General features: G+C 37.7%; 1 protein-coding gene across 1 annotated transcript in view; it reads left to right on the top strand.

The window, feature by feature from the left end:
• Positions 1 to 21,238, top strand: part of SPTBN5 (spectrin beta, non-erythrocytic 5) — a gene marked incomplete at its 5' end in the record, with an annotated part of 109,363 nt that overhangs the window by 28,916 nt on the left and 59,209 nt on the right. The window contains 13 exons of the mRNA XM_081942792.1: positions 1,113 to 1,212; positions 2,976 to 3,146; positions 4,186 to 4,350; positions 4,679 to 4,905; positions 5,902 to 6,088; positions 7,607 to 7,807; positions 9,002 to 9,118; positions 12,268 to 12,431; positions 13,494 to 13,626; positions 16,734 to 16,879; positions 17,875 to 17,989; positions 19,335 to 19,445; positions 20,856 to 21,035. Coding sequence (XP_081798918.1) covers positions 1,113 to 1,212; positions 2,976 to 3,146; positions 4,186 to 4,350; positions 4,679 to 4,905; positions 5,902 to 6,088; positions 7,607 to 7,807; positions 9,002 to 9,118; positions 12,268 to 12,431; positions 13,494 to 13,626; positions 16,734 to 16,879; positions 17,875 to 17,989; positions 19,335 to 19,445; positions 20,856 to 21,035 — 2,017 coding nt within the window. The remainder of the gene's footprint in view (positions 1 to 1,112; positions 1,213 to 2,975; positions 3,147 to 4,185; positions 4,351 to 4,678; positions 4,906 to 5,901; positions 6,089 to 7,606; positions 7,808 to 9,001; positions 9,119 to 12,267; positions 12,432 to 13,493; positions 13,627 to 16,733; positions 16,880 to 17,874; positions 17,990 to 19,334; positions 19,446 to 20,855; positions 21,036 to 21,238) is intronic.

Below are 21,238 nucleotides of genomic sequence, written 5' to 3'. Positions count from 1 at the left end.
ATTATATAACTAAAACCTTCCAAATTATCAATGCTTGAAAAGTTGAAAAATCAGGGGAGCAGTTCTCAAAAATAATTTGTTGGGGTTTTGTTTGTTGGTTGGTTTAGCAATAGCAATAGAACTTGGACTTCTGTACCGCTTCATAGTACTTTACAGACTTCTCTAAGTGGTTTACAGGGTCAGCATATTGTCCCCAACAATCTGGGTCCTCATTTTACCCACCTCGAAAGGATGGAAGTCAACCTTGAGCCGGTGAGATTTGAACTGCTGAACTGTAGCTAGCACTCAGCTGAAATAGCCTGCAGTACTGCACTCTAACCACTGTGCCACCTTGGCTCATTTCTCATTTTTCATTTGGAATGTTCACAGGAGAAGATGTTAGAATTACTCTTGTGCTTATTGTGTCCTGCCCCTTTTCTCATTTTCTTTCAATTTGATGAGGAAAAAAATTGACTTGCAGAAATTAAAGATCAGTGTCATTCTCATTGGGGATTTTAAGGCGTTTTAAATGTTTCTCACTTATCAAATCAGCAAAGCCTTGCCTGAGAATGTGCAGTCATTCATTCAGTAGTGGGGTTTTCCCATGTTGTAATTAAATTCTGAGGGAAGACTCCCCAGGGAAAGTCATCCTATGGGACTTCTTCAGACCAGGAAGTATCAAGGATCACCGGAGAGCCTAAAAAGTGATAGATACTATGGTACCAGAAAAAAAACAATTGCTGTCACCAGATACCAATAAACCCAGCACAAAAACAACACATTAAGAAAACTTCTAAGCAGCCTAAGCATAAAGAAGAAAAACAGAAACTTTTACAGTAAGAGAAAAATAGCTTATGGGAACACAACTTTTGGCATTGTGTTAATTTTAATGGCTAGTGCAAACCATGAAGAGACCTGTTGCCTGAAATGAGCCCACTGAACAACTTAAAACACGCCACTTAGATTCACTGTGCCTCAGTTTCCCTTAGCCACACAAAGAAAACTTTGCAGCTTTAAGTTCATAAAAGGAATTTGTATAACAATTACTTTTTTTTCTTTCTAACCAGAAAAATCAAGTATATTTGCTGTATTAAATGTTTGAAAAACTGAAGCATCTGTTACTTCTTCCGCAGGATTAAGAAGACAATGGTTACCTTATGTGAAAGATGGAAATTGCTCCTAAATAAATATGAGCAGAGAAAAAAGAGGCTATTGGATTCTCTTCTACTACAGGTCAGGATGTTGATCTGTTGCAGACTATTTGTAGAAAGCTTGAACTTATCACTCTGAACTATGCATTTTCCAACTCAACATATTTCATCTGACTGTTGTGTTACATGTATTAAATCAGAAGCATATAACCAGTGACCCCAGGATCATATGTGCCCTCCACGTTCTGAAATGTTTTAGTAAATTACAAAATATATGCATGCGTGGCAGAATGGAAAATGATTAAATACAAGAACTATATTTAATTTAAAGGAAATGTGGGAGTAGTTTTGTCTCTTTCCCGCCGTCTATTTTATGGGAAATGACTCATAGCACGCCACTGAAAAGCCAAAGGTGACCCTCTGGAGAGCCCAGAAAAGTTGTACATTCCTGTGAGCCAAGTTATATAATGGTTCATTTGGTCTTGGCCTAGCTTGACATGGGAATATACAGTCTGCACATATAGACAAAATGCATGTGTTATACTTCTTTTACTTAATGTAATTAAATGTTGTTTAATGAGACGTATATGTCCCTCTGCCTGCATGTGACTTTAAGTGCTCACACTTCAAATACAGTAATGGTATTTGAAGTGGTATGGTATTAAAACTAATAATAATTTATTAAGAGTATATGCCAGAAGGCAGGAGCATCTGCAGAAAAAGTACATTCTCCAGGTCCCAACAGATGACATTAGTTAATCGAAGGAACTCAAATTACACCAATTTTGCAGGATCAAATTGCCTGAACAGATACCGTGTGAGACAAAACCAAATGCACATTACTAGCAGAGGTGGGTTGCTAATTTTTTTACTACTGGTTCGGGCACACTCCCATGCGCACTTGCACACATGCATAACACTTCTGCGCATAAGCAGAAGCATCCAGGCAGATGGCTGGAGCCTTCTGCCACCGCTACTACTGGTTCAGTTGATCCGGGTCAAACCAGCAGCAACCCACCTCTGATTACTACAATGTTCCACAGACAATGTTGCGAGGAAACTAAACACACATATTCCCCCAAGGGCACACAAGAAGAAGCCAGATCGTAAATGCCTTCTGGAATCCTGCTAGAGTTAATGCTACTCTGATCTCCAGAGGTATGCTTGTTCCAGTTGAAAGATCACAGTTCTAAATGTTTACCTCATTTAAAATTATTTCTGTGTAGGCCAGGTTACAACTTCATATTTTTATAGTTTCACATGAGAAAACACCACGTTTCACTGAGATTGTAAAAGGCAGCTTGGACATTCATTTGAAAGTGGCCAATATATATTTTTAAAGAACAGGTATAAAATCCTTAACTCTCCTGGGGAATATATATATATTATTATATTATAAAATATATATTATATTTTATATTTATATTTATAATATTTTATATATTTATTTGTGTGTGTGTGTGTGTATGTATATATATATGAATTAGGAAAAATATAAAAGAAAAAGTATGAAAAACAGTACAAACAAGACAAGAAACAGATAATTAAAGAACTGAGTTCAGATCTTTTTATAATAGTTACAAACCAACTTATTATCCTTTCTCCCCCCCCCCCCTAAGATTACATCATGTAAGTCTTCTCTATCCCATATTCAACATTTTTAATCAGCAAATCCAGAAATCACCATTTCATTTTCCCCCCATTTTCAACAAAAAGTCCGCTAAAGGATTCCAGTCTTTTATAAAAGTATTTTTGGTCATAGGAGTCTTTAATATGCTACATGTATGACACATTTTTACTGTACTGTCTACTCAAGTTCTCAAAATCTAATGTATACAATTGTAGGAGTTCATTCATGACACTGCTGAACTCTTGGTATGGATGGAAGAAAAATACAAGATAGCCTCAGATGAGTCTTATCGTGATCCCACAAACATCTTATGGAAGCTGAAAAGGCATGAGGCTGCGGAACAAGAAATGATGGCCAATAAGAAGCATTTTATGGGGGTGATGACGGTAAGGTGGTCTCATGCAGGTAGAAAGATAATTAGTAGAAGGGCTAGTAATTTGATAATCTTTGGCTAATGAGAGAATTGCAAAATTACATACAGATATTCTATGTAAATTGCTATGATACAACTAATAAGAAAACAAGCTTATGTCCATGTATCCAAAACACAGGGTTCAAATCTTGGGAGATTCTACGCTAGCTGTTTGTAAAATAATGTAACCATCACATAAATGATATAACATAAGACTATAGCAATGGCAGGTTAATGCTACAAATCACTAGTGATGATTTGCTCTAGAATTCCTACAAAACCTGTGTTTAATTTTTTTTTTTAAGAAAATTAAAATTAGAGTACAGATTTTTAATATTCAGCTTAAAACTGTACAGTCACTTTAGAAGCTTCATAATTTAGGTGCTTTCATTTTGGATGTATCAACATATGAGTGCACATCCTGGCAATGCAAGTGAATTAATGATTGCAGAATTTCTCTGCAGAAAAAAAATAACAGCATTTTAATTGTTCATGTCTAGTTCTTTAATATCACCGAACATACAAAGCTATCAACAATGTATGAATTTGTACTTTTATACCTACCCAGAACAAACTAGATTACATAAATTTATAACTTCTGATATTAAATCTACACCTTCACTTTTTCTGCAGATATTCATCAAATCCGCTAGTAGGATCAGACCTCTTTCATTCAAATCAATCATTACCAGGTTATCCCATAGATAATTGACTTCTTCTACTCTTCATGCCTTTCACATAAAGTAGCTTATTTTAGTAAATTGGAAAATGTATTGACTAGATTACCAAGACTAATCATATCCATGTCAATATGACAGTGTGTCTTCACTCAAGATGTATAGTGGTAATATTATTGTTATTGATAACTGATGATCAACAATTGGTATGAGTTATGAAGGTTTTTACTATACATGCACTTTCTCTGAATACAGATCAGCAGGTAGAAACAACCACCATAATTTTGGGGGTTATCAAGAGAAGAGGTTTTGACTAAATATATTGCATTTCTCTAGGCTGGAAATCAACTGATACAAAATGGCCACTATGCTGCAGATACCATTCAGGACAAAATGTTGGAAATAAAGAAGAAATGGGAAAAACTCTACAGCAAGATGATAGAACATGGAGATAAATTGAGGCAGGCTGGCCAGCAGGAACAACTGATGGAGCTTCTTGAGGTTAGGAGCAATGCATGAATGAATGATTTATTACAGTCAACTTCAAAATACCTTATAAATACTAAAATATCTAAGACATTATATGAAGGCAATAGGAAATTACAGAAATTGAAGCACCCCTTTTAATTTCCCTTAGGTTTCCTGCAGCCAGATTCTGCATGTTGCCCCACAAAATTTAGCAAGATCAAATATAGAGGCAGGTGTCCTATCTGAATACAAAAAGAGTAGAAGCATTGAATTGGGAAGACCTGGAAAGTTTTGTAAAATGGGCATAATAAATTTGAGCATCACCCGTATTTGTATCTGATTTCTACTTTTCTTTCCTTAGGATGCTGACGAGAAGATAGAGAAGATCGAAAGGATGCTTCGAAGTGAAGAATTGGGTCATGATTTGCATTCCAGTCGTAATTTACTCAAGGAACATAGACAACTAGAAAATGAAATGCAGGGACTGGCTGAGAAAATGAATTCCATTGTGTCTCATGCCAAGAGTGTAGCTACACATCACTTCAATAGAGAGAGGATTCTTGATGAGACCCAGAATTATCTGGACAGGTGAGATATTCTTCTTCCAGGGATCCAAAATCCAAAAGCTACTTCTAAACTAGAGCAAATTATTGTACAAGGCAGGGAGCAGAAAAAACTGCTAGTATGCTTGCAGTGACTGAATACTGAGATTGGCTTTCGGAAAAGTTAACGAGACAATCATTCTTCTCTTCTTCTATAGAAGAATAACAAGACATTTTCACCTTAATCTGCCTCACAGGGTTTTTTTAAGCAATAAAATATTTTAAATATTATGTACTTAATTAATTAATTAAATCTTGAAATGTTAAAGTTAAATACTTGCTAATGAAAAATAAGATAATTGGTGGTCCCTTCAGGCAGCCTCAGAGCCTTTTTTGTAGTCCCTAGAACATTTATTTATTTATTTATTAAGTAGATTTATATGGCCACCCAATTTATACACAGTGATTCTGGGTGGTGTACAATTCCCAGCTTGCCCGGCTGAATTTCAGTTTTTTAAAAAAACCCTTCAAATTTGTCTCATTTAAAGCAAGAAAATAGTATGAAATAGGTACACCAAGTTTGTTTGGTTTAGCATACTTAGTATATACCTTTAAACTTTCTATATACATCCTCATCGCACCATCACATACTATGGAGTGACCTTATTATGTGATTTTTTTCTGTCCTTACAGATCAATAAATAAAAAGAACAATGCTGTTTGCAATCACTCCAAAAGATTTTTTTTTAAATTTCTTTTATTTTTCTGGAAAGTACTGCATAAGAAAATACATCAAATTACACAAAAGCAATGCACTCAAATTAAAATTGCCACACATTCCATAGATTGGATAATTATAATGTAAAATAGTTGTGGAAAATGTCCCTATATTGCTTTCTCTTCTTGTCTAGCATTATTACTTTACTAATACTAGCAAGGGCATTTGTACTAATAGGACCAATCAATTAGACATGTTTAGTTAGTTATGATTCTTTTTAAGTATACAAATGTGAAGAGCCTTTTTAAAAATTCTAATCTACAGATTTGATTCCCTCCAAAAACCTCTTGCCGAGAGGGGGCATCTGTTGGAGGCAAATGTGGAACTGTTTCAGTTCTACCATTACCATGACATGGAAATGAAATGGATTAATGAGCGAATGTCCATTGCCAATTCCACAATCCAAGGAAAATCTTTGAACGGGGCTCAAAGCTTGCTACAGAAGCAGAAGGTAACTCTTATAACTTATAATGGTTCTTTAAAAGTCAGACTGGGGACTTTCAAGAGCATTTCACTTTTTACACTTGGGTTAGCGTTAGCCACTCATTCTTCAGTCAGATGGAAAACTTACCAGGAACAAGAATTCAGCCTATCCAAATATCAGTCCTACATTAGAAACAATTCTAAACAAAATGAAACATGTACTCTCTCAAGATGCCTCAGCTTTGCTTACTTTCCTGTTTTGAATGAAATCTCCAAGGTGGTCAAGAACCATAGAGAAGCTTAATGCAAGTGAGCCAAGAACTTTGCATTTAATTATTGATTAATTATATTTATTTGTTTGTTTGTTTGAGTGATTGATTGATTGATTGGTATCTTGCCTGCATTGCTTAATAAATAACTCAAAGCAACTTGAGTTGTTTAATACCTTCCTTCCTCCTTTTATTCTCACCACAACAACAACCCCATGAGGTGAGTTAAGAAATAGTGACTGGCCCAAGGTCTCCCAGCTGTGTCTCTCATGCTTAAGATAGAACTAGAACTCACAGTCTCCTGGTTTCCAGCACCTTAACCAGTATAACAAACTGGTTTTTTTAATGTTGCTGGGGACCAGTTTCAAAATATTATCACTATCATGCATCAGGTTTAAATCATGAAAATTATATACCTGTAATTAAGAGTGAAGATACGGCCTGGTTGGCAGAACAGTGATGGTCAGGTCATCAACACAATTGTTCCCGCAACCTGCCGTCAAAACAATATTAGAGGCAATAGATGCATTTAGTAAACATTTCCTTCAGAATAAAAATAAGAATTTCAATCCATGTTTTTCTCATCTGGTTCAGATATATCTCTGGATATAAGAACAAACACTAGGACAGTGATGGCTAACCTTTTTCTTTCATGCATGTGAGTGTGACAGTGCACACATGCATGCCCACACCCATAATGTAATGTGCCCCACCCCCCTGAGCATGCATGCATGACGCCTCCACACTCACCCCACCCCACCATGCAAGCTATCCCCTGCGCTCCCCCGTGCTTGCACACGTTTCCCCTGCGTCCCGTTTTGGTCCTAGCCGGCCGCCCTGAAGCCTTCTGAGACCAAAAATGGGGTGCGCCCCTTCCACTGCTCCCTCCACCCCACCCCACATGTGTGTGCAACATTCCACCACCGCCCCATGCATGTGTGCGTTTCTCCCACAGGCACAGCAGAGACCCAAAAATCAGCTGGTTATTGGGTGGCGTGCATGCATACATGCATGCATGGTGGAGCTGAGCTGGGCAACGGCTTGTGTGCCCACAGAGGGGGCTCCGCGTGCCACCTGTGGCACGTGTGCCATAGATTCGCCATCATGACACAAGAAGAAGGTCATTTTAAAAAAAGATTTGGGTCACAAAAATAACTCCGTAAACTTTAGGCTTTGAAAAATAGCACAGAGACTCCAAGTTTCTCTTGGATTGCTTCTTTTGGCTATTTGTCCTGTCTCTCACCTTTCCATCACATTTCTGCCTGCTTGTCTTCTAGGAATTACAGGTCGAAGTAAAAGCCCATAAGCAGCAAATCTCCAGGGTTCTAGAAAAGGGGAATGCTATGGCAGAAAATACATGCATGTCTTCTCAGAGAATCAAAGAAAAGTGCCAGGAACTGAGCAAAAACTGGACAGAGCTGGAAGAAGCATGTGATAAAAGAATAAAGCAACTGCAGCAATCAGTTGTTTACTATCAGGTATATACTTTTTAATATTATAAGCTACCTAGGGCTTTTGGATATGATATGGGTGGCAAATAAATTTTATAAATAAATAAATATGACTGTATTTTGACAACGCTCCCTTTTACATCATGCAACTAACACAAGAGTTCCACGCAGTTTGGTGTTGGTCTTAGAACCGCCTGTTTCTTATTATGGTTGGGCAACTGAACTAATTTACCTCCAGTTCTGTCATCGCTCAACACAGATTGAAAACATTCCATCTGCAATATTGCAGACTGCAATATGGAATTCTACAAAGCTTAAGGAGCCCATTTCCCTTTTGGTAAGAATTCCCAGGCTTTTGCTTGTTTACCCTGCAGTTCTCTGCTACAATACAACCATTACTCTGCAAGTAAATTCGCCTGCATTTCCTGTTTAGCACTTCCTATTCCAATTTTTTTAATTTCCCATTTATTTTTCAAGAATATGCAATGTATATGTCAATAAAAAAGAGATCTAAACCAGTGTTTCTCAACTTTGACAACTTTAAGATGTGTGCACTTCCAGAATTCTCTAGGTAGCAAGGAATTATGGGAGTAGAAGTCCACACATTTTAAAATGGCTGAAGTTGAGAATAGTGATATTGATGATGATATCAATGATAAGGCATAGAGAGGAGGCCTGTCTACTTCAGGATGTGGAAATCAGACCCTGTATATACATCAGTCCCCTGATTTAAATCCTAAATCCTTTTCCTCCTTTTCTTTTGAAGCAACAGACTTTTGGCCATTCTTTTCCCACCCTTCAAAATAAGGGATAGCTGCCTTGTCTTTATATGACAATTCTATTTTGGCTGAGTTGATTTTTTTCCTGCTTTATCCCTTACAAAGGCTAGCCGAAATATATATCTCTTGCTTTTTTTCCTTTTGAAAAAGGATAGACTCCTTTCTGACCTGGCTGATTTGTTCTTTCAACTATATCTTATCACTGTAGTTTCAGATTTATAAGTCCCTTGGCATTGTCTCCTGAAGCAGCAGCCAAGTACTTTGCTTTGTACTGAAAGATTCATCTCTGACCTTGTAGGTAATTAATATATGTGGTCCTTTCAGTCATCTTTTCATTTAATATTGAGAATGCAAAAATACTATTTTATTGAAATAATCTATGAAAGTGACTGCCTCTTATGTTTACTTACTATCACCATGTGTACTTTTCATTTTTTTAAAGTTCTTAATGGATACTTGGGATCTCGAGAATTGGGTGGCAGAGAAGCTTCCACTGGTCACCAACAAGGATTGCGGTAATGATGAAGCTGGAACTCTTAATTATATAGCAAAACATAAGGTAACATATATACAGACTACAAATATGTAGGATTACTGAGATGTTGAATAGTTGCATTCCCAGCCTTAAGGATACCTATACAATGTAGAGGCTAAATTTAAAATATTGGTTCTTAATTGGTATGACAAATTCATATTGCCTATTGCAACTCAGACTTATATACCACTTCACAGTGCTTTGCAGCCCTCTCTAAGCGGTTTACAGAGTCAGCATATTGCTCCCAACAATCTGGGCCCTCATTTTACTGACCTCAGAAAGATGGAAGGCTGAGTCAACCTTGAGCCTGGTTCTAACCACTGTGCCACCACGACTCTGAACTATGAACTATGTTGTGTTCAGACAGCAATAAGATCTGGTCTACCACCACCCCTTATTTTTCTTGGCCTAAGACAGGGGTTGGCAACCTTAAACACTCAACAAGCCATAAAGGTCCTAAACAGAAGCCAACTGGAAGTTCAGTTCCCCCATCCTAGAGTCTCCTCCTAGCATGGAGTCCTTTTTCCTCTGCTTACTGGAAGTCCAGTTCTCCCACCATAGAGTCTCCTCCTAGCGCAGCATCCTTTTCCCCCTACCTATTGTAACTGAAAGCCCTATCAATTGTGCCGCCAACCGACAACAGGGAGCCACAGCAGACGGATGAAAGAGCCACATGCGGCTCCAGGGCCATGGGTTGCTGACCCCTGGTCTAAGAGAAATACTGCTGTAAGAGCCCTGTAAAATTCCTGTTGATAAACCAATCGACATTATCAATATATATTGGATTCCTGGTGGTCTCTGAGCCTATTTCTGTTCCTGCAGATATTTCATTTCCAAATTAAGAAATATCATGAGTGTGTGGGATCTAGGAGAACAATCTAAATCCAAAAGTGAAAGAAAATTCTTGGGGACATGGCACTCTGATGAGTCATCCATTAACAGATATATTAAGATAAGCTCAGTCTATAAACCATTCAAGAAAAGGAGCAATTGAAGGTCAAACACTCATATATCTATTAACCAATATTAGATAATTAAGATCCAGCACCAGATAAACAAGAACAAGCAAAGAAGAAACAATGCTCCTCCCAAAAGTATTTAAGAAGAAATAATACTCCAATCAAGGTCGGTAGGAGAAGTTACCATACTGTATATACACAGTCAGAAAATTATGTCCCTCCTTGCACTAATGATGTTATTTAACTTGCTAAGAATTTTACTGACTTCAGAAGGATGGAAAGCTGAGTCAACCTTGAGCCTGGTTCTAATCACTGTGCCACCACGACTCTGAACTATGAACTATGTTGTATTCAGACAGCAATAAGATCTGGTCTACCACCACCCCTTATTTTTCTTGGCCTAAGACAGGGGTTGGCAACCTTAAACACTCAACAAGCCATAAAGGTCCTAAACAGAAGCCCCCTATTCAATTCTGGAGCCAACTGGAAGTTCAGTTCCCCCATCATAGAGTCTCCTCCTAGCATGGAGTCCTTTTTCCTCTGCTTACTGGAAGTCCAGTTCTCCCACCATAGAGTCTCCTCCTAGCGCAGCATCCTTTTCCCCCTACCTATTGTAACTGAAAGCCCTATCAATTGTGCCGCCAACCGACAACAGGGAGCCACAGCAGACGGATGAAAGAGCCACATGCGGCTCCAGGGCCATGGGTTGCTGACCCCTGGTCTAAGAGAAATACTGCTGTAAGAGCCCTGTAAAATTCCTGTTGATAAACCAATCGACATTATCAATATATATTGGATTCCTGGTGGTCTCTGAGCCTATTTCTGTTCCTGCAGATATTTCATTTCCAAATTAAGAAATATCATGAGTGTGTGGGATCTAGGAGAACAATCTAAATCCAAAAGTGAAAGAAAATTCTTGGGGACATGGCACTCTGATGAGTCATCCATTAACAGATATATTAAGATAAGCTCTGTCTATAAACCATTCAAGAAAAGGAGCAATTGAAGGTCAAACACTCATATATCTATTAACCAATATTAGATAATTAAGATCCAGCACCAGATAAACAAGAACAAGCAAAGAAGAAACAATGCTCCTCCCAAAAGTATTTAAGAAGAAATAATACTCCAATCAAGGTCGGTAGGAGAAGTTACCATACTGTATATACACAGAAAATTATGTTCCTCCGTGCACTAATGATCTTATTTAACTTGCTAAGAAACTTCTGCAAGAAAAGAAGCAAACTTAGAGAACACCAAGAACTCAACAATTCAGCCTTAAATATTTTTCCACCATGGACTACCCAGCGCCTTGTTCAAAGTTCAAAGAAATAATATATTTCATCATATTCAAGTTCCATTCAACTTCATGGGTCTATCTAGTTTTTCACATTATCTATATGAAAAACATCGTCACGTGATTTATTTTTAATTGCCATGAACAGTATCAACATGTCAAAGGACGGAGGAAGTAGGCAATAATTACAGTCATCTATTGATGAATAATTTCCACATACACTCTACAAGACTCTAACCAGGTTTCTGCCCACTTAAATATGTCCCAGCCTATATTTATAGTTCTGTACAGTCCTGAAATAAACCTAGTATGGTATTTCAATCTCACTGTAAAAAAATAATACTGAATGCCCAAACAACTGTGAACCAACATCTAAAGTGCTTAATAAAGTTGCTTCATTGAGACTATGATCAGAGTGTTTTCTCACATATGATAAATTTTGAAAGAAAACAAGCACTTTTATCAAGTTGGTTGGAGGCATCACGTTCATATGTACCTTAATAGGATCAAATAACAGTTCTCAAACAGTAATTGGTTGATTTTGAAAAATGACTTCTTTGCCTTTAACCATGTACAGAGTTATCATAAACTTGCTCCTTTCTTAGGAAATCCTATGTAAACAACTTGCTTCTACTTCAATATAGTTTATGCTTCTTATTAGTAATTCCCTGTCAGTACATTATTTATGTACTTAATCTGTTTTTACAATGGCTTCTAACAAGCTTTGCATTTGGAAGACTTGTGTAAGTGCCTTCTAGCTTGTTTTATATGTATTGAATATGGCTTCAGTTAAATCTGATATTGTCTGCTAATTGGGGTTCTTGGATCACTTTTGCACATTAAGTAAAACTGGACTACTTTTTGTCAGTATTGAATGTTCTATGTTTTCTCTCCAACTGTTATTTATTTTGGGTCAGGCTCTAGAGCATGAAATTGGCATTTATCAGAACTTAGTCGTGGAACTAGAGGAAACTGCCAAAACTCCACCACTTTCAGACTCCATCCATTATGATGAAGTTGATATGCCTCAAATACAAGTTCGCACAAAGCTTCAAGAACTACAAACATTGGCCAAAGCAAGGTAGGGGAGAAAAAAAGACTTGTGTGGTCCAATTATATATTTTCCTGTTAGCTTTTTTCTCCCCCCCCCTTCCCCCCCCTTTTCACCAGGAAGTGAATTTCAGTCATGCAATGTGAAAATTATGGGAATCTTTTGGATTGTTTTGTTTGTTGGTTTTATATTGCCTTGCCAGAGAGCTCAATCCTAATAATTCAGTAGGATATAATCATATATCATGTCTGCAGAGGCAAAAAAATGCATACGGGTCTACAGTATGTTGTCATGAAGAAAAGTTGCATCATGTGTTGGTTTCTGCATAATCATACGTGATGTTTCATATATAACATGGTGCAAGTATTTGTCCTCTTAATGGAAATAACCTTGGCTAAAAAAAATAGGCAGTTCATAAGAAGACAGGGAAGCAGGAACGTATGCTTAGATGCAGGATTATGTCACAGCTGACTTCACATATGCACCATCCATCCATATCCAGATGAACTTCCTTTTGTGGCTGTTTTCAGAGGAGTATGTATTGTTAAACTGATGCTATCTCTTCATTCGTATATAATGAAGCCACATTTTTGCTGATATTGTTTTTATTGGTGTTGTTACCTATTCAGAGTCACACTTGCAAGAAGGGCAGCCTTATAGATTGATAAAATAAACAAATAAAAGTGTAACCCATGTAGAATCCACCTATATTTTTATAGAATTCTATCTATCTTTTTTCCCTTAATGGAAGAAGTCTGGCTATTTTTAAGGAGGAAAGTTGAAGAAGGCAAAGTACACTAGACTTCCTTAGCCTAACGCTGCATTCATAAGGGTCTTCTATACATATCTTATCAGTTGTAATCATTGGCCTTACGCAGAGGTCTTCAAACTTGTCAATTTAAAGACTTGTGGACTTCAACTGGCAGAGCTGGCTATAGAATTGAGGTCCACAAGTCTTAAAGTTGCCAAGTGTGAAGACCTCTGGCCTTATGCTTCAAAATGATATTGAATGTGTCATTTTTACATAGTGGTTGTATCAAAACTCCTTAGCTTTCTGTTGCCTTTGTTCTGTCTATTTTATTTTCAAATTAGGGGTAAAAAGTTGGAGGAGACACTTGAACTACATGACTTCCTGAGAGAATATGAAGATATTGAGGGGTGGATCAATGAGCAAAAGCAGGTGGCCAGTTCTGAAGACTATGGAGCTGATTATGACCATGTTCTTGTAAGTTATAATGCTAATGGTTAAAAAGATTTCCAGAATATGTTGCAACAGTATAAAATATATAACATGACTGTTCAGGAAGAGGGGCTTCATACATGATTTTTGCAAGAATGGCTTCATACATGTAAAATAGACAGAGCAAAAGAACCTGCTCTTTGGGGATGGAATAATCTACTGAGCTGCGGGTTAAGGTGTTGGTGAAGCTGATTACTTTCAACTGAAACTAGCCTCTGGCCAACCTCGTCTGGGCTCATAAGGTAAGTTGTTTGAGTCTAGCTAATACTTGCATAGGAAACTTGGAAACATCAGATCTATAGGTTGGACTGAGGAGTTGAAATAGCATCTCAGAAGACAAAGGTAAACTGTTGCTGTCACGGGTAGTATGTGAATGTATCTATGAAGTCATCAGAATTTGACTAATCTTTTTAGCCACATTAATGCATTGATTAATCATTATTTTAGAAAAGCTTTTGCAGGCAAGAAATATTTATGAAATTTAGATGCTTGAATAAAGGGCAATTCTATTCATGATTACTCATTGTTCCAAATAATTAGTAGGCTATCAACAGGATAATGATGAAAATATTATTTTTCTGATCAAGGAGATTGCACATAAAAAAATCAAAAGAATCTTATTTGAAATAAACATAGATATGATCATCAATTGGAGTAATAACTGAACCCCCTTCGATTAGAGCAGGGATGTCAAACCTGAAGCCTGCAGGTCAGATTCAGCCCACGGGGTGCTTGGATCTGGCACACTGGGCCTCTCTGGAAACAGCAAAGGGCTGGCCTGCAATACTCCTGCCAGTGAAAAAGAGCTTAGGAGGCCCAAGCATGGCCTCCCCAGGCTCCGTTTTCAGCCATGACCACCTTCAACAACCCTCTGCCAGCAAAAACAGATCTCAGGGGGGTGCAAAGGGAGGGAGGGAGGGAGGGAGGGAGGGAGGGAGGGAGGGAGGGAGGGAGGGAGGAAGGAAGGAAGGAAGGAAGGAAGGAAGGAAGGAAGGAAGGAAAGAAGGAAGGAGATTATAACAAGATGGAGGGAGGGTCTGAGAGAAATCCTGCCTTAGCATTTAACCACCACAGGTGCTCCTGACACAAGTGACATTGAGCTGGCTATGCCCACCCTGGCCATGCCCACATCGCCCCCCCCCCCAGATCAAACATAACCCTCAATGAAATTGAGGTTTGACACCCCTGGATTAGAGGCTAAACTTTGAAGTCCAAATAAATAATCCTCCCCCTCCAAAGCACTGTTCATATGGTGCATGATCTCACTGAGGTCACTACTTTTTTTTTTTTTTGCTTTCTTTTTTGGTTTTTACACTTGAGATGATTTTAAAAAATAGATTTTGCATGATTAGATTTCATTTATAAGTAGCATCATAGAATTGGAAGACATTTTCAAGTAAATGAGGCCAAGACACTACTTCAGTAAAAGTATTGTACTACTAGATGCCAGACTAATCTTATTGCATTATTTGACAAAGTGACAAAATTAATGGACCAGAGGAATGCCATCAATATAGTTTACTTGGACTTCAGTAAGGCATTTGATAAGGTAGACCATAACCTACTACTAGATAAAGTAGAAGAATGTGGGTTCACCACCAGATGGATTCCTAACTGGCTGACCAACCGCACTCAATGTGTAGTCCTCAATGGAACTGCATCTACATGGAGGGAAGTATGCAGTGGAGTACCCCAAGGCTCTATTTTGGGCCCAGTACTCTTCAACATCTTCATCAATGATTTGGATGAGAGAATAAATGGGGAACTCATCAAATTTGCAGATGACACCAAGCTGGTAGGAATAGCCAACACTCCAGAAGATAGGCTCAAGATACAGAAGGATCTTGACAAACCTGAACATTGGGCACTATCTAATAAAATGAAATTCAATGGTGAAAAGAGTAAGGTTCTACATTTAGGCAAGAAAAACTAAATACACAGGTACAGTATAGGTGGTACCTTGCTCAATAGTAGTAACTGTGAGAGGGATCTTGGAGTCCTCGTCCTATTTAAGTATGAGCCAGCAGTGTGTAGCAGCTGCCAAAAAAGCCAACACAGTTCTAGGCTACATAAACAGAGGGATAGAATCAAGATCACGTGAAGTGTTAATACTACTTTATAATGCCTTGATAAGGCCACACTTGGAATACTGCATTCAGTTTTGGTCGCCATAATGTAGAAAAGATGTGGAGACTCTAGAAAGAGTGCAGAGAAGAGCAACAAAGATGATTAGGGGACTGGAGGCTAAAACATATGAAGAACATTTGCAGGAACTGGGTATGTCTAGTTTAATGAAAAGAAGGACTAGGGGAGACATGATAGAACTGAAGAGAAATTTCCTGACAGAACAATTAATCAGTGGAACAGCTTGCCTCCAGAAGTTGTGAATGCCCCAACACTGGAAGTCTTTAAGAAGATGTTGGATAGCCATCTGTCTGAAACGGTATAGGGTTTCCTGCCTAGGAAGGGGGTTGGACTAGAAGACCTCCAAGGTCCCTTCCAACTCTGCTATTGTATTGTATTGTATTGTATTGTATTGTATTGTATTGTATTGTATTGTATTGTATTGTATTGTATTGTATTGTATTGTATAGATTATAAAAGTCAGTTGGCAGAATTCAAAATCAATGCAAAAAAGATCTTCTAATGGCATAAAATGGCATAAGAAGCAAGCACTTCAATCTAATAAATGCATCACCAATCATCTCACCTTATTTGGTTTCCAATGGAGACTTTGGCATTTCGACAGACTCAAGTGGAGATAAGAGGTCCTCTATAAAAGTTGAGCAAAATTTTAGCTCTTATGAAATAAAGTCAATGCCATGAAGAGACTCCCTGTGTAATATTTATAATTGTTTGAGCTGACATAAAACTGCAGGAAAGATGGTAAAGCTTTTGAAATTGTTCTAGGATTATCCTTCTAAAGCAAAATATGGAACAAAGATGTTTGGAATTTCAGACTTTCGTAGACACTGTACGTTGAAATAAATTCATACTGGGATCACACAGGAAAAATCAGATGGGTTAAGTTGGAAAAGTTATTCAAAACTATTCATCACTTCAATTTTCCTTCTATTCATCTTCTTCAAAAGCTTCTTTGCGTCAAATATGAAAAATCCCAGCATCAGGTGGAAATTGCTGCCCAGAGAGTTGCTGCATGTCATCAGTTAGCGCAGAAAATGTTGGATCATGGCCATGTTGAATCCAGGGAGATTCGAAAGAAGCAGAAACAGTTGAGGTAAGAAAGCATTCTTGTCTTTTTCCATTATTTTTTCAGTCTGATCTTTTCTTTCACAAGACAAGGATCGGGAAGCTATAAAAGAGCCATATGGGGGGAAAAATATTCCATGAAGAAGAACATTTGGGTGGCATGTCTACTTTGCTGCAAGATCTAAGATCTTTCTTAAACTATTCAGAATTTTGCAGAAGTGGAAGGAGAAATGTAGATTTGATTTGCAACAATGGATTGCAACACACACACACACACACACACACATTTTGATTATTTCTATATGATCGTATATTTTTATTAGTTTAAAGTATGGTATTAGTTTGTTTATATAATTTTATCTGTATAAAAACCTCTCAGAGATGATAGATGATAGATAGATAGATAGATAGATAGATAGATAGATAGATAGATAGATAGATAGATAGATAGATAGATAGATAGATAGATAGATAGATGATAGATAGACAGACAGACAGACAGACAGATAGATAGATGATAGATAGATGATAGATGATAGATAGATAGATAGATAGATAGATAGATAGATAGATAGATAGATAGATAGATAGATAGATAGATAGATAGATAGATAGATAGATAGATAGATAGATAGATAGGTGATAGAAAGAAAGAATGGTTGGCTATTTACAGAATCTTTTCCATTATCATCATCATCATCATCTCCAGTCTTATATGCATACATGTATACTTTTGTTAATTAATTCAGGAGAATAAAGCTGTACACATGCACACATTTCTTAATTTGTTTTAAATCTTAACTCAAGAAAGTCTGATAGATTTCTTGTAAGAGGAAGGTTGATAGATTTATAGTATGACACCACTGTGTATTTTTTAACTTCCATTCCAGAAAAACACCTTCAGAAATTCGCATAGTTGATTGATAGGTAGCTCATTGCTGACTGACGCATTTTTTCATGACTGTCCACTTCTGTCTTGCTTCTGGATACTGCTTCATACGTCTGACTTTTTTCCCGCTTTAGCAACAACTGGCAGGAGTTGCTGGAGATGACAAACTACAAAGGCAAACAGTTGCAAGATGCTGAAGCAATTTACAAGTGCCTGCAGGACTTGGTGGAAGCTCTGAGCCACATTGAGGTAAAATTGTGTCAGAAAGAAAGTTTTTCTGCCCAAACATGTGTCTTTCCGAGGTTCGTATTAGATAGGAAACAACAACCATTCATTTCTATTGTTTACCTAACCTTTCCACCCTAAGCAATATATTCTTTTTAAAAAATATATGTTTTTATTTTATTTTCTTACATACAAAAATTCCCATTTCAATTGAACAGTGTGTTGTCTGGGTACATCCATTCTGGGAAGTAATAATCATAATGTTCACAACAATATTCCTTTCATTAATAACAATTATATTAATCTTAATAATAATAACAGCAATCTTAATATTTATTTAACCAAGTTAACATATATTTCTTACATCACTAGTCCTTCCTTATATTTCCCTGTTTCTGGCTCCCGTTCTTATCATCTAGCCATTGATAAAATGAATCCCAGGTCAAAAAGTATTCAGGTTTTTTTTTTCTTTTCCTTAATTGTGAGTGTTAGCTTATTCATTTCTGCACATTCTAATGTTTTTCTAATTACATCATCATCTGTTGGGCTCTCTTCACTTTTCCATTGTTGTGCAAACACTGTTCTCGCTGCAGTACATTAAGCAATCTTGATGGCTAACAATAAATGTAAAATTATAGTATTGTCTAAGTTTACATTTGTCCATAATATTTTTAAATCAGGAAAATATAACAGGAGAAAGAAAAAGAGTTGTCCAATGTTTTATTCCCATATTTCTCTCATATGTACATATCAAAATGTGGAAATTTGGCTTAAATGAATAATGGGCAATGGCAGATTAAGGCTCACTGGTGCCCTAAGCATTGACAAATCTTGGTGCCCCCTCCCAGTGGTGGGATTCAGCCAGTTCACACCACTTTGGGAGAACCAGTTGTTAACTTTCTGAGCAGTTTGGTGAACTGGTTGTTGGAAGAAATCATTAGGGCAGAGAACCAGTTGTTAAATTATTTGAATCCACCACTGCTCCTTCCTTTGTATATACTGTACAAATCTTCATTGGTTTTTTTTTCTTTCTCAACTTTGTGGTGCCCCCTTTGGGCCAGGTGTCCTAAGCACGTGCTTAGTCTGCTTAATGGTTAATATACCACTGCTAATGGGATTAAATTGTACCCCACTGCATGAAATACTTTTTTCTTCAGCCTCTTTCTTTCCAGTATCAAAGTTGGGTTGGAGAGCAAAGATTTTATACAGTGGAAGGGGAGGGATTTAGATCACTTTATGGGTATGATTCTTTTCATTTACAAATAGACTCCCGCATATGCAAATGAAAAGAGTTTTATATACTTCCCTATGCCTAATGTAGAACAAAATCAAACCAGAATGATTAACAGAAAATGTGTTTGGTCTTTAGGACAAATTGAAGACCATCCCAGATTCCATTGCTAAAGATCTGAATGGGGTGCAGTCACAACTACGTAAGCAAGCAACTCTTGAGCATGAATTATTTGGGAATGAGCAGCAGGTAAGATATACTGCGTTCCTAAAAAAAATGTATTAAGAAAATTTAATGGCTGCCCAACTCACAGAAATTCTGTGCAGCTTACAGATATAACAGTCTTGAATGTGCCTGTGGTTCTTGTCTTCTAAATATGAATATGCTTTAAATATGAATTTGAACTTAAACTAATCATCAGCAAGATGCCATCAACAAGTAGTTAATGCATTGGACTAGGAGCAGGAAAGGTCAGGTTATAGTCTACCTTCAGACATGGAAATTCATTGGGTAACATTAAGCCAGCCTCCCTGCCTCAATATTAGGTGTTGTTCCAGGGAAAATTAGGGATGCAAGTGCTAGGTATGGCACTTTGAATTCATGAATGAAATATGAGACATCATCATCATCTTTTAATGATCCCATAATTCCTTGTGGTGGGGAGTCTGGGAAACTGAATGGAGTTGTTTACTGGCCAGATGTCCTTCCTGTTGCCAATGTGGAGTTTTGTTCAACAGATATATTTTCATGTGCCCATGGAGAGAAATATCTGCCTCTACCTAGGATCGAACTCACAGCCTCCTGACTGTGAGGCGAGAACTCCACCTCTAGGCCACCCCACTACTCGAATGAAATATGAGACATAAATTTAATAAATGAACCAAGGAAGAAAGCCTTGGAGTAGGACTTTCTCAGAGGGTTCTTTCAAGTGCTATGGATGAGATGGTAGAGCCCTTCCTTGCCTTGAAATGAGGGTGCCCCACCTATAACTCTTTTACCTCCTTACCACACAGGAGGAGAAATTATATGGATTACCAGGCTGAGACTTTTGGGAAAGAAGAGGAAGCTCCATAGCTGCAAACTCAGTCCACCCAACCTTGCCCTTACGAAATTTCACCTTCCCAGTATTTGTCCAGCATTGTTTTTGCTACCTTGTGAGCTGCTAGCTTCAGCAATTCTTCCTCCACCTCCTTTTGGAGGAAGAGAGGGAAAGGCAATGAACATATTGAGTAGTGAGAAGAAGCAAAAGCAGCACTTGGCCTGACAGATTTGCTGATGGACGAATGAGAGGCAGAAACAAAAATGATTTGGCGGCATCTGCTCCTCTATATTCCTGCCAGTGCTATCAGACTATTTCTCATATAGACATGACAGATTGTCCTCCTGGGCTACTTAGTACAGCCAGCTACAGATATTGTGCCAGTTTCAAATCCCCAGTTAGTGTAAATAGACTAGAGACAGTCTGTTTCAATAGTTTAATTTTCTGAGGCCTGCTCATCTCTGCAAACTGGAATTCAAGACTCTGGCTGCTTATGAAGCTCTGTATAGAGTGGAGTGGAGATACCCATCGTTTGGGAGAGATGTCATTGATGGATGAGTTCTTCAACTTTTATTTTAAACGTTAAATGATTCACTTCGGGGGTTTTTCCTGTTTTGCAGCTGCATGTTTTGATTGATACCGCAGATGGCGTGCTCTGCCTGTGCTCTGAGAGGCAAGCAGCCGAGATCAAGGCAAAGCAACAGGCCTTAGTAGAGAACTGGGAAGTCTTGCGGTGCAAAGTGGAAAAAAACAGGGAGCAGCTGGAGCACGCTTGCAGATTATACCGCTTCCAAACCTATGTGAGGATTTCAATGTTCTTTTCTATTTTTTAAAAAAAATCCTATATTATTCAGCTCTCCAGTTGTATTGGCCAGTATTATCCAGAATGGTCAACCAATATTCCGCAACTGATCCATACAATTGCACACATTTAACTGCAGAATGTCATATCATGTACCTGTATTAATGTGTTCATTTATAGTATACATTCTAAAGGTGCATG

Source organism: Natrix helvetica, assembly GCF_964273705.1.
Source record: "Natrix helvetica genome assembly, chromosome: 1".
NCBI lineage: Eukaryota > Metazoa > Chordata > Lepidosauria > Squamata > Natricidae > Natrix > Natrix helvetica.
Note: the sequence above shows the minus strand (reverse complement) of the source record. Positions and strands in the feature narration are given on the sequence as shown.